At 41.5% G+C, this 13501-nt stretch overlaps 1 protein-coding gene across 1 annotated transcript in view; it reads left to right on the top strand.

Annotated features, from left to right (window-relative positions):
- Positions 1–6778, top strand: part of LOC102825786 (chromosome unknown open reading frame, human C20orf196) — a 132319-nt gene extending 125541 nt beyond the window's left edge. The window contains exon 2 of the mRNA XM_006870420.1: positions 6339–6778. Coding sequence (XP_006870482.1) covers positions 6339–6778 — 440 coding nt within the window. The remainder of the gene's footprint in view (positions 1–6338) is intronic.
- Positions 6779–13501: the final 6723 nt, after the last annotated feature.

The raw sequence follows: 13501 nt of genomic DNA, 5'->3' as shown, positions 1-13501 counted from the left end.
AAAACTTGTAAGCCAGCCATTTTGTGCCTTTATAGTGCTCCCTCCTCTCCCTACCCCCATTTTAGGTAGCCAGTGCCTAAGTTGCCCGTCCCTATCACCCCTGTGTACAGAGGGGATAGGATTGATACTTGATATGAAGACTCCTTCCCTTTCAGTTGGTATGTTGGTTTTGGGGCATTCTTATACATCTCCCCTCACTTTATATCAGCTGGATGCTTCACTCTCAGCTCTAGCCCTCCATGGCTATGTCCTTGTCGAAGGGCTCAGGAGTCCCCAAATCTAACCACACTTCAGAGCAACCAGCCCTTCCTCTTCTCTCTGTCATCTCCAGGTCTACGGGAGTCTATGGAACATGGTCAAACTCAGCCCATAGCTTCATTTTTGCTTTCACCCCTCTTCCACTCACCAGTAGCCCAACATGGTTGCCAGCAAGCTTACATGCCTGCTCATGTGCTCCCTCTGAGTTTCAGTTTTTGAGGGGGGCTTGTCCTGCCTTGATGGCTCCCCGGAAAACAGCTTGCTTGTTCTTGTAGCAGCCAAACTGACTGCCATTTTTGTTTTGGGGTTTTCCTGCTGGTCTTTCTTTCAAGAAGTATCTTCTGTTCCTCTAGCTGCTTCAGGTTGATCTGCTTGTACTTTCAAATGAGAATGTCCCACTTCAGAAGGTTCTGGATGGGGGACAAGCTGGTTTTTAAGGATCTTTTGTGGATGCTGAATTTCAAAATTAAATGAAACACAAATGAAAATTTTACAACTTACATATCAAAGTATACAGGCACACATGATAAGCTACTTAGAGTGTCCTATATAAATTACCTCTAAGTGGACAGTTTTAGAAATACATCATCTTCCTCAATGTTACTGCTGATTTCCCCCCTTTCTCTTCCAGCTTCTCTCATTGACCCTTCTTGGCTCTATACCCATCTTTTTTGTGGTGTTGTTGTTAAGTGCTGTCGAATCGATTCTGACCCTTAGCGACCCTGTATAGGGTTTCCAAGGAGCAGCTGATGAGCTTGAACGACTGACCTTGAAGTTCAAATGACTTTGCAGTGTGACACATTAGCCCACAATGCCACACCAAGACACCATAAGAAATGCAGCCCAACTCACAAGCACATCTGTCCTTGTTGTTAAGTGCTATTGAGTCAGTTCCCACCCATAGTGACCCTGTATAGGGTTTCTGAGGAGCCACTGGTGAGCTTGAACCACTGACCTTGCAGTTCAAACGGCTTTGCAGTCTGACGCATTAACCCACAGCACCACACCAAGACTCCACAAGCACATCTAGGAGGTGTAAATCCAGCAATGGAGTTGTTGGGAGGAACTCAGGCAGGAGAACTGGGCAGAAGCTCTGGGAATAACAGAGTATTCTTTTCATGATTTATGGTTGAGGGGTCTGGGACTTAATTTTACACTGGAAACTAGTGTAGTGGTAACACTCTCCCCACTACTGAATGGTATAACCCTAGTCACTGTTGTTGGTAAGGTGGGCATAGTAGACTCTCTGAGCACTCTGAATTCTTTTATCTTTCTCTAGCGTGGTCCCAGTTTGCTAAAGGCATTGCCAGCTGCTCAGTCATGGAATAGTTCAGTTTCTGCTTCTATTTGCCATTGGGTCTTTGTTCATTGGTTTCCTTCCCTATTTCCATTATTCATTTTATAATAAGACTGCAAGTAACTCTTCCAAAGAGGGACCCCTCATTGCTTCTGCTGCATGGTGTTCCTTCCCTTGTATTGTATTTGTTCTTTGAATACACACAGTACCCAGTTAATATCATAATGTTATTGTGTATTTACGTATTTGTTAAGTGCTGTTGAGTTGGTTCTGATCTATAGCAACCTGTCTGTATAGGGTTTCCAAGAAGCTGTTGGTGAGTTTGAACCACCAATCTTGCATTTCAAACCAACCTTGCAGTCCGGTGTATTAAACCATAGTGCCACACCAGCACTCTGTATTTACATATATGCTATGATTATTACAGTGTCTAGAGGTATGTCTCCTCATCTTAGTTAGGTTCCAAGTACCTTAATTAAGGGACATGGTTGTCTACATTCTTTCATAAGTCTTGTAGTAACTTGTAATGAATTATAATATAGCTTCTTATAAAGGTATTCTTTGAATACCTGCCTATGTGCAAAGTCCAAAAAACAAAACCCACTGCCAACGAGTTGATTCTGACTCATGTTGTTGTTTTTATTGTCATTGTTAGGTGCCATCAAGTCAGTTCCGACTCACAGCAATCCTTTGCATAACAGAATGAAACACTGCCCAGTCCTGTGCTATCCTTACAGTGGTTGTTATGTTTGAGCTCATTGTTGCTGCCTCTGTGTCATTCCCTTTCATTGGGGTCATCCTCTTTTTGGCTGACCCTCTACTTTACCTAGCAGGATGTCCTCTAAGGACTTTTCCTCCTAACAACATGTACAAAGTATGAGAGATGAAGTCTCAACCATTCTCCTTTCTGGCTATACTTCTTCCAAGACGAATTTGTTTGTTCTTCTGGTAGTCTATGGTGCTTTCAATATTCTTCTCCAACACCATAATTCAAATACATGAATTCTTCCATGGTCTTCCTTATTCATTGTCCAATTTTCACATGTATATGAGGTGATTGAAAATACCATGGCTTGGATCAGGCATACCTGATCCTCAAAGTGATGTCTTTGCTCTTTAATATTTTAAAGGGGTTTTGCAGTATGCCGCTTGGTTTCTTGACTGCAACTTCCATGAGTATTGATTTTGGATCCAAGCAAAAAATGAAGTCTTGACAACTTCAGTCTTTTCACCATTAGTCATAATGTTGTGAGGATTTTCATTTTATTTACATTGAGGCACAGTCTGCACTGAAGGCTGTAGTCTTTGCTATTCATCAGTAAGTATCGTTGCAGGTTGTTAATGAGTCTTCCTCCAATCCTGATGTCACATTCTTCTTCATATAATCCAGCTTCTTGGGTTATTTGATAATCATGCAGATTGAATAAGTATGGCGAAAGGATACAACCCTGGTACACACCTTTCCTGATTTTAAACCACTCGATATCCCCTTGTCCTGTTTCTACATCTGTCTGTTGGTGCCTACAAGTTCCTTATAAGCACAGTATAGTGTTCTGGAATGTTCGTTTTTCACAATGTTATTCATAGTTTATTATGGTCCACACAGTCAAATGCCTTTGCATAACCAATAAAGCGAATGTAAACATCTTTCTGGTATTCTCTGTTTTCAGCCAAGATCTATCTGATGTCAACAGTGATATCCCTTGTTTCACATTCTTTTCTGAATCCAGCTCGGGTTTCTGGCAGCTCTTTGTCAATGTACTGCTGCAATCATCTTTAAAGTATCCTCAGCAGAATTGTACTTGATGTGGTATTTAATGATATTGTTAGATGATTTCTGCAGTCCATTGGGTCACCTTTCTTTGGAATGGACACAAATATGGATCTCTTCCAATTGGTTGCCTAGAGGTAGCTCTCTTCTAAATTTCTTGGCATAGATGAGCAAGTGTCTCCAGCACTGCATCAATTTGTTGAAACATTTCTATATGTATTTTGTCTATTCCTGGAGTCTTGTTTTTTGCCAGTGCCTTCAATACAGCTTGAACTTCTTCCTTCTCCTGATAAACCTATAGGGTTCTCAAGACTGTAAATCTTTATGGGAGAAAACAGCCTCATTTTTCTCCCGTGGAACAGCTAACTCCATTCACTAGGTGAAGTAAGAAACCCTTCAGTAAATGTTGCTGGGAAAATTGGATTTCCACATGCAGAGGAATGAATCAGGATCCATGCCTCATATCATGCACAAAAACTAATTCAAAATGGATCAAGGACCTAAATATGGAAATTAAATCCATAAAATTCTTAAAAGAAAATATTGGGGCAAGTCTGTAGAACCTTGTTTGTGACTGTCTTAGTCATTTAGTGCTGCTATAACTGAAATACCACAAATGGATGACTTTAACAAACAGAAATTTACTTTCTCACAGTTTATTGTTGTTAAATGCCATCAAGTTGGTTCCAGCTCATTACGATCCTGTATAGGGTCTCCAAGGAGTGGCTGGTGAACTTGAACCGCAAACCTCGTGGTTCAAACCGACCTTGCAGTTCAGTGCATTAACCCACAACCCCACACCAGGACTCCTCACAGTTTAGAAGGCTAGAAGTCTGATTTACGGCAAGGCTTTCTCTGTCTGCCCTGAGGAAAGGTTCTTGTCTATTTTCAGCTTCTGTTCTTCAGCTCTTTATGATTTTTCTGTGGCATGGAATCTATCTTTCACTATCTCTTGTTTAATCTGCTCCTTTCATCTGAAAAGACAGTGACTTAAAACAAGCTATACCATAACAAACACAACCCAGTCCCAAATAGAATTGTAACGACAGGTGGAAAGTTTAAGATTTGCAATACATAATTCTACCTAGGAGTCCTGGTATGGCACTGTAGGATAAGCACTGAACTATTAATTGCAAGGTCAGTGGTTCAAACCCACCATTCACTCCTTGAAAACCCTATACAGGGTTGCTTTGAGTCAGAACTGACTTGAAAGCACTTAATTACAACAACAACAATTCTATCCATATTAGTTCTGATGCATTATCAGAAAAACAAAAGACAAAATAGGTAACTGGGACCTCATAAAATTAAATGTTTTATTCATCAAAGGACTTTATCAGCAAATTGAAGACACATCTCTCAGTTGGGATAAATTTTTCCAAGAACTACTTATCTAATAAGTGTCTAATATCCAGAATACTTATCTGAAACTTTTACAACTGAACAACAAAAAGACAGATGACACAATCAAAAAATGAGCAGAGAACTTGAGCAGACATTTTACCAAGGAGGACATTCCCATGGCACCAAGCACATGAAAAGGTGCTCATTCTCACTAGTCATCAGGGTGATGCAGATCAAAACCACCCACCAGAAGACCTGGACTGCTCGCCACAAGGTCGGAGGTTCAAACTCACCAGCTGCTCCTTGGAACCCCTGTACAACCCAACAACAACAACACCATTAAGTGTGGGGAGGAACGGAAAAATAGAGTTACTGTTGATAGAAAAATCACACCAGTTAGGATTAGCGTTGCACAGATGAGTTTATAATTGCTATCAGTAAGTTGTACACTGCAAAAAGTTGAATTGGCAAAGTTGTTGATAGATATATTTACAGCAATGACAGTTATTGTTGTGCCATCCAAGGCACAACAAATGGTTTCTATTCACCTGGAGCACCAGAGAAAGGAAAGTCAGAAATAGGAGACTATGGAATGTGTTGGTAATTGTCTCCATTAACAACAGTCTCTTTTGCCATGATGGTACCTGGCTATCATTACTGTACATGCTGATCAGAGTTTATAGAAGAATCTTGTTCAAAAGAGGGACCATGAAAAACAGAATGATAAATTCTTATGTTTTTCTGGACTTCCTGAACCTCTGAAACTGTTGCCCTTAGATAATCTTTAAAACTTAGATAAAAAACAAATCCCTAACGTCTACTTAAAACCAAATGATAGCTTAGATTATTAACTAGTAAAAAAATATCTGCTTTGAGCTTAATGCTCCCTTAAGAACTATCTGTATAGGATCAAATTGATAAAGAGTAACTCCAGATGCTAGGGGGCAGTAAGTTTATGTTAATGGGGGAAGAGCAGAAGAGCAACTCAGAAAAGGAGGATGAGAATGATTATACAACTCCAAGGATATAATCTTGTTACACAGTTGTACAAACTGTATGATGGAAACAAATGTTGAATTGGCGTATGTTTTGTTATTTATTCTCAACAACAAAATACTTTTTTGAAATGAAATCACTTGCAAAAGGACAAATACTGTATGATCTCTTTTATGTGAAATAAGCAAATATCTAGAAGCCAAAGATTGGTTTCTAGTGGAGGGAAGGGAGAAGAGATAGCTTCTGTTTAGGGGACCTTGTGTTTATGTTAATGGTGGTAGAATGAATTGGAAATTGGAAATGGATAGTGAGAAATACAGCTTGAAGAATGTAATCAGTATCACTGAATTGTACATGTAGAAATAGTTGAGTGTGTTGTCTTATATATTTTTTTCTATTCCCACCACAATAAAATTAAAATTTAAAAAAGAACCTCTGATACGTGTAAATCAAATATTCTTTTTGTGAGCAAGCAGGTGGCATGACTCCAGGGTGGTTGGACACATGGAGTCCATTGATGCTGCAGTTCAGCCACCTCATGGGATGTGTGCTGCCCTTCACAGGGTACCACGTAGCACCGTGTTGATGAGGAAAAAGGTGTCTTCTGTCCTTGGCTAGTTTTTTGGTGTTTTAGATTGTGTGATCCAATATTGGAATATGTTTGTCTTGTAGACACCAGTAACCTAAATACTGAACAGAATGATGCCGGGATCTCTGAAAACTCCTGGCTTGACCCTTCTGTGAAAAGCCAACCAGAAACCCCGGAGGAGGATGAACTTCGGAAATCCTTGGATAAATTCTATGAACTGTTTGGCCATCCACCACCAGCATCCCGAAACCCACTCTCCACATCTGTGTTCCAGTGCCTGTCTCAGAAAACTGCTGAACTGAAGGACCAGGAGAGCCAAAAGTATGCCCTCCGCAGTTTTCAAATGGCACAGGTCATCTTCAACCGGGATGGCTGTTCTGTGTTACAGAGACATTCTAAGGACGTCTCCTTCTACCCACTGGGAGAAGGAAATGTCTCTCTGGATGATGAAAAGCCAATCCCTGGACTTTCCAAAGATATTATTCATTTCCTCTTGGAGCAGAACATGATGAAAGAATCCTAACTGGAGGAGCTCTGGGTGGTGGCAAGAGTGTGCCACCAGATCCAGTGGGGTCTCTTTTCCCAGCTCCATGTGCCTCTCCCCCAAGCTTCGGAGTGCCTTGTAGTTAAAGGATGACACATACCTGTGACCTGGCATTGGAACCTGCATACCCACCTGCCCGCTGCCAGTGACCAACAAGTTTGGGAGTCCAGAAACCCAGCTTTTTACCTCAAGGACATATTCTGAGGAGTAACTTCCATGCTAGCATTCCCCTGGGGAATCTGGGACTTCACCTGAAATCATGCCCTTGCCAGACTCCCCTTTTCTCTGTACTTCCCCCACTCACTTTCTGGTGTCTCCCTGGAGCCTTTCCTTTATAAACCTCACTTCTTGACTCAGGGTCTATTTCTGACATAAGAGAACAGGCTTTCTAGAAGCTTGTAAAACTGTATGCTAAACCCAATAGGGAGAATCCTAACAAGTAAAACTGAGGCCATGTGGCTGAGAACGTATGTCCTCAAATAATATAAAGATTTAAATACAGTTCCAAAAACAGTGCCTCACATCTGAATCTTACCCTGATCTCCTTCCAAAAGCTGGAACTCTGTTTTATAATATTAACTGGATGTCGAAGGAACATTTGGACAGCTAAAATAACAGCTAAAATTAAAATTTTAAAAACCGACAACCAAGTGTCTTTTCATTCCCATCAGCCTGCAAATGTGAAAGGTGAGAAGACAACAAATGTGTGCCATCCCCAAGTTTGTGTAAGCACAGTTATGATATATGCAAGCAGCCCTTCTTATTTTGGGGTTGAAAAGGAGAAGTTATTTGTTCAAGTGGTATTCTCCTTCCTCTCATTAAGATGCCTCTGCCTGCCTCTGCCAGCATCCTCTGTCACCCTCTAATGATTGGCCCCTCACCCTGTCCCATTCTTGCTTCTGATACCCTGAGCTCCATCTGCAAACATTGCCCAGGGCAAGTACTCCCCACCGCCCTGGCGCTGCCTCCAGGCCTCAGCTCCACATCACCACAGAGCTGCTTTAAATAGCCCACTCAGGTTGGCGCTGACAGATGCTCTGCTCGGCAGGTCATGTCCTGAACGTGTCTGAGCCTCGGTTGGTAGAATTACGTCAGCTGGCACAAAGCTCTCAGAAACTGTAATTGGAAGCTTCAGACTAATCCCTACCTTGACTCTTCTTCCAAAAGGATTATGTCACTTGTTTGGGGGAGCAGCAAGAAAAAAAGAAGCTGACAACACTGTACAATTAAACTTTGAGAAACGGGTAGTGGAATTTAATTGACATAAGACCCCAAGAGCTTTCCAGAAAGCTGATTGTGTAAAATGGGTCAACCTAAAAGTGCACATTAAAACTGAATGCACCCTCTCAGGCATGTCTCTTGAGGACTCATGAATAGAAAGAGCAGCCTTTTTTTAAAAGTCAGGAATTACAGATGTAAAAATTTCCCTTCTGGGAAGACCAGAGATAAGAAGCAGTGGTCCAAAGTGCAGTGCAGTGGCACTACTGGAAGGAGATTTGTTCTTGTTAGGTGCTGTTGAGTCAGTTCCAATTTATAATAGTGCTATGCACAACAGAACAAAACACTGCCCAGTCCTGTGCCATTCTCACAGTTGCTGTTTTTGAGCTCCCTGTTGCAGCAAAGTGTTAATCATAAGCATCTTGATGAGCATCTTCCCCTTTCACTGACCCTCAATGAGCATGATGTTCTCGAGGAACTAGTACCTCCTGATGGTGTTGTTGTTATGTGCCATGGAGTCGGTTTTGACTCATAGCGACCCTGTACAGGGTTTCCGAGGCTGTATATCTTTACAGGAGCAGAAAGCCTCATCATTCTCCCATGGAACAGCTGGTAGTTTCGAACTGCTAACCCTGAGGTTAGCAGCCCAATTCGTAACCACTGTGCTACCAGAACTCCTTAGTACCTCCTGAAAGCATGTCCAAAATATGTGAGACAAAGTCACACCATCATCGCTTCAAAGAAGCAAGCAGTCCAACTTCTTCTAAGACAAATTTGAAGAGTAAGAAATAGGGTATGAATATATCTTTGAGAGATACTTGAAGGAAAAAAGTCAATTTTTTCTCCTGACAAACAGCTATCTGCATTTTGTTTTCATGGATATCTCCTGTTCAACCAGTGAAAATCTATTGAAAATCTACAGATTAAAATGTTAAGTTCACAGGTTTTGGTCCCTTTAAAATGTGAAGCAAATGAATAGATGCCCTTGAAGAATGCTGTCCTTTTAGTATTAGTCAGCCTTTGAAATATTTGAGATTAGTTTCCATGACGACCGACAGAAAGAAAAACTGGATTATTTTCTAGTTGAGCCTCCTTGTTGGGTTCATAGCAGGGCTCTTATAACCTCCATTCCTATTAAGGTGCTCAGCTAGAAGTAGACCCTGAAAACAGTGAATTTAGAAGTCCAAAAGCCAGAATCACCTGAGGGTAAAAGGAGTGTGGTGTATGTTTACTTGTTTATGAGTAAGTGTTTATGACAGGTCAGTACAACATATTTGATTCCCTGCAGTCTTGCTTCTTAATTTGCTCTTCATGAGGTTAGAGTGTTGTTTTCCATTTATCTCTGCAAACCTTTAATAAAGACTAAGCGATAAGGATATTGAAGCTCTGGCCTAGGACATGATTGTCTGATTCTACCCTACAAATACATTCACCATCTTATCATCCTAATGAACGTTGTGACTGGCTTCTGATATTATCTGTGGCTCTTTCCAAATCTACCAGGGTGTGTGTGAGGATGGATTGATGCAGGAACATCAGAGAACTCCCATCAACATTTTCAATTGTATGTTGTTAAGTGCCGTCGAGTCAGTTTCGTCCCATAGCAACCCTGTATAGGTTTCCAAGTAGCGACTGGTGAGCTTGAACTGCTGACCTTGTGATTCAAACCAACTTTGCAGTCCAGTACATTAACCCACAGCACCACACCAGGACTCCTTAAATTGTGTTTGTTGTTGTTAAGTACCGTGGAGTCAGTTCCAACTCATAGTGACCCTGCACAGAGTTTCCGAAGCTGTAAACCTTTATGGGAGCAGAATGCCTCATCATTCTCTTGTGGAACCGCTGGTAGTTTCGAACTGCCGACCTTCAGGTTAGCAGCCTGATTCGTAACCACTATGCTATCAGAGCTCCTTAAATTGTATAGCTATTATTTATTTCATTCATTTGTTTGCATGACCTTTGTAAGGGTACATGTACTAGATCTCACTGTTGGTCATTGACATGAAGTAATACAGCAATACTTGTTAAACTCTTTACTGAAATGGAGTCATCACTCAGAACAGTGCATATATTTTTGTGAGTGGACATCTCAATGATTTTCACAAGCTGGACCTGCCTGAGGCAAACAGCACCCAGATCAAGAAACAGACATTGCCTGTCCGTCCAGGCACCTGCTCTTATTTGACCTCACAGTTTCCCAAGTAGTCCCTTGCTTTCCTGACCTCAACCTCTGGTCTTCCTCTGAGGTTCAATCTTGAGCCTTAAATCAAATGAAATCTCCATTTTATTGGTTAAAATAGCCACCAGCAGCAGTTTCCTAGGATTCCACTTTGTGACATTCTTTTGAAGTGATCCAGTCTCCAAACATCAGTGGTCACCTGTATACCAGTAACATTCCGTTCTTTGTGAAACTCCTGTCCTGTAGCTCTAATGCCCTATGGGACATTCTGCTTTCCTTGGTACTTTAAATAAAATGTATTTGTAATCAAACCTCTTTCTGATAGGCTAACATTCTCATTTGACATCTCTACTCCATTACAAAGGAGCTCTGGTAGTATAGTGGTTAGGAGTCTGGCTGCTAATCTCAAAGTCAGCAGTTCAAAATTACCAGTCGTTCCATGGGAGAAAAATGGGGCTTTCTGCTCCCATAAAGATGTATAGCCTCGGAAACCCTATACAGAGTTGCTATGAATTGGAACCGACTCCATGGCACATAATCACCACCACCACCACACCACGATTCCATTATGACACATGAATGGCCTGAGCTCAGCTGCTAACAAAATATTGATGATTTGAACCAACCAAGTGGTGCTGCAGGTGAGTCTTGACCGTCTGCTTCTGTAAAGATTTCTTCCATAAAGAAAGTTCTGTGGAGCTCATGGATCACATGCCATCATGGCATTGGCATTTTTTCAGCCACTCAGACTTGAAAAAGTGTGGGCTCACTGTGACATTCACTTCTGAACATTCCACTATGGCATGGAGTGATGGGAAAGGGCTGAGTCCCAGGAGTCCACCACCTGGGTGTGCATCCTCACAGCCAGAGTCCTTGGGCATGTACGTTTCCAGTGCCTCAGCAACCTCATCTGCAAATCAAAACCAAACCCAACTCACTGCCATTGAGGTGATTCCAACTCAGTGACACTCTATAGGGTTTTCAAGACTAAATCTTTATGTGAACAGACAGCTGCATGTTTCTCCCATGGAGTGTCTGATGATTTGAACCACTGACCCGGCTGTTAGCAGCCCAGTGATGATTCCTCTGTGCCACCAGGGCTCCTTTCATCTGCAAAATGAGGATAATAATACTAATTCAGGAAGCTCAAATGACTACCGATTGGCATAGAGTTGAGAATAACATCCAGGTTCATTTTGTTACATTATTTATTTAACTTAAAAACAAAACTCTTGAATATCTGCCTTATTTTTCCCTTCTTATTGTCATCATGTTCTTCAAGTTATCATTTCCCCAAGACCCTCTATTCTCCCTCTTCCAACCTTTCCACAACTGTTGTTACCATCATCTTAAATCATTAATTGGATCCCATCCTATCTCCCACAGAATCCTCCTCCCAAGCTCCTTAACACTGAAACAATGTGTGTTAACCCAGGTGTACGTTAATCTAACTCAAATGCCGTACCCTCTCCTCATATCTACAGCTCTGTACTCAAACTGTGGGACGCCCAGAACACAGTCTATCCTTTCCCCAGCTGTTAATCCTGCACAGCAGAACCATCCTTCACCTGTTCACATGGGTACATCTTCCTTCTGCAAATAAACCAAAAGTTCCTGAAGGTCAGAGAGCTACCTTATTTTACCCAGCTTGGCTTAGACCACAGGAGCCCTGGTGGTGCTTTGGTTAAAGTGCTCATCTGCAAACTGAAAGTCAGCAGTTGGATCCCACCAGCCCAGCCCCTCTCCATGGGAGAAAGATGTGGCAGTCTACTTCCATAAAGGTTGGTTGTTGTTGTTGTTGAGTGCTGTCGAGTCAATTCTGACCCATAGTGACCCTGTATAGGGTTTCCAAGGAGCAGCTGGTGAGCTTGAACCAACCGAACTTGCAGTTCAAAGGACTTTGCAGTCTGAACCCTGGAAATCCTATGGGACAGTTCTACTCTTTCCTTCAGGGTAGCTGTGAGTCAGAATTGATTCCATGACAATGCAGTTGGACTTAGCTTGTACCAATACTGAATAATACACACCTTGGCATGAATTTGTTCTGTGTTCCCAGCTTCTCTTAAGTCTCCTGGTAAAGCCAGCTAGACAACTTCTTTCTCTTTCCTACAACGGACACCATATAATTGAAATTATGAAAGCAAGGGGCAGTGGGATGCATTTGTACCTTCTTAGAGGCATCATAAGGAGCCCTGGTGGTGCTGTCACATAAACACTTGACTATTAACCACAAGGTTGGTAGTTCAAACCTACCAGATACTCCTGGGGAGGAAGATGAGGCTTTCTGCTCCTGTAAAGATTTACAGCCTCAGAATCCCTATGTAGGGTCACTATGAGTCGAAATCAACTTGATGACAGTGGGGTTTTGTTATTTTTTGAGAGACATCATAGAAGAAGAAAGATCTAATTGCAGGTGTCAGCGTCAACAACACTGCCATTAACAAATGGATTGTCCTGAGTGGCTCATACAGCTCTGGACCTCATTTCCTCATCTGCAAAATGAGGACATTAAGCAAAGCTCCATGAGTCCCTTAGGCTCAAACATTCTGTGACAAATCTCCAAGAGGGTGGATTCAGGAAACTGGTTTTCAGATTGATTGAGCGGCGTGGAGTTATTGCATGGAGCATTAACTGCTGTTCAGAACAATTCATTTCCTGTGCTTAGCTTATCAAACAATGTTTATTAAGCAGCATTTACTCTGCAGTCCCCTGGGTTGAATGCTATGGAGACACAGATGTGGTTATCTCCCAGAATTCTCAGCCTTAAGGGGTTTATTATATAATCAGAGTTTATTATATAACCCAAAGCTCACCAAGCACATGATCAAGCAATTACATTCTATTTGTTCTCCTAAGACTTGTTTTGTAACAAAGTTTTACTGGAACCATCACATATAATCCCATGTGAGTGATAGATATGTTATTTCTATGCTGTTTTCCTTGAAACACATATAATATACCTATTTATATAACCATGTTGTTATTGTTAAGTGCTGTTGAGTCGGTTCCAACTCATAATGACCCTATAAAGGGTTTCCAAGGAGCAGCTGTTTAATTTGAATTACCAACCTTGCAGTTCAAACCGACCTTGCAGCCCAGTGCTTATCTTACAGCACCACATCAGGACACCATGTTACACATAAAAATATATGCATTTTAAGTACATTTAAAATGTCTCCACTGACATACTAATTTGTTTAGACATAACAAATGATACAGACATTCAAATATTCCCAGAAGTAGAATTGTAAGGAATCTTGGCAGCATAGTGGGTTACACCTTGAGCTGCTAACCCCAAAGTCAGC

This window comes from Chrysochloris asiatica, unplaced genomic scaffold (genome assembly GCF_000296735.1).
Source record: "Chrysochloris asiatica unplaced genomic scaffold, ChrAsi1.0 scaffold00141, whole genome shotgun sequence".
Taxonomy (NCBI): Eukaryota; Metazoa; Chordata; class Mammalia; order Afrosoricida; family Chrysochloridae; genus Chrysochloris; species Chrysochloris asiatica.
Note: the sequence above shows the minus strand (reverse complement) of the source record. Positions and strands in the feature narration are given on the sequence as shown.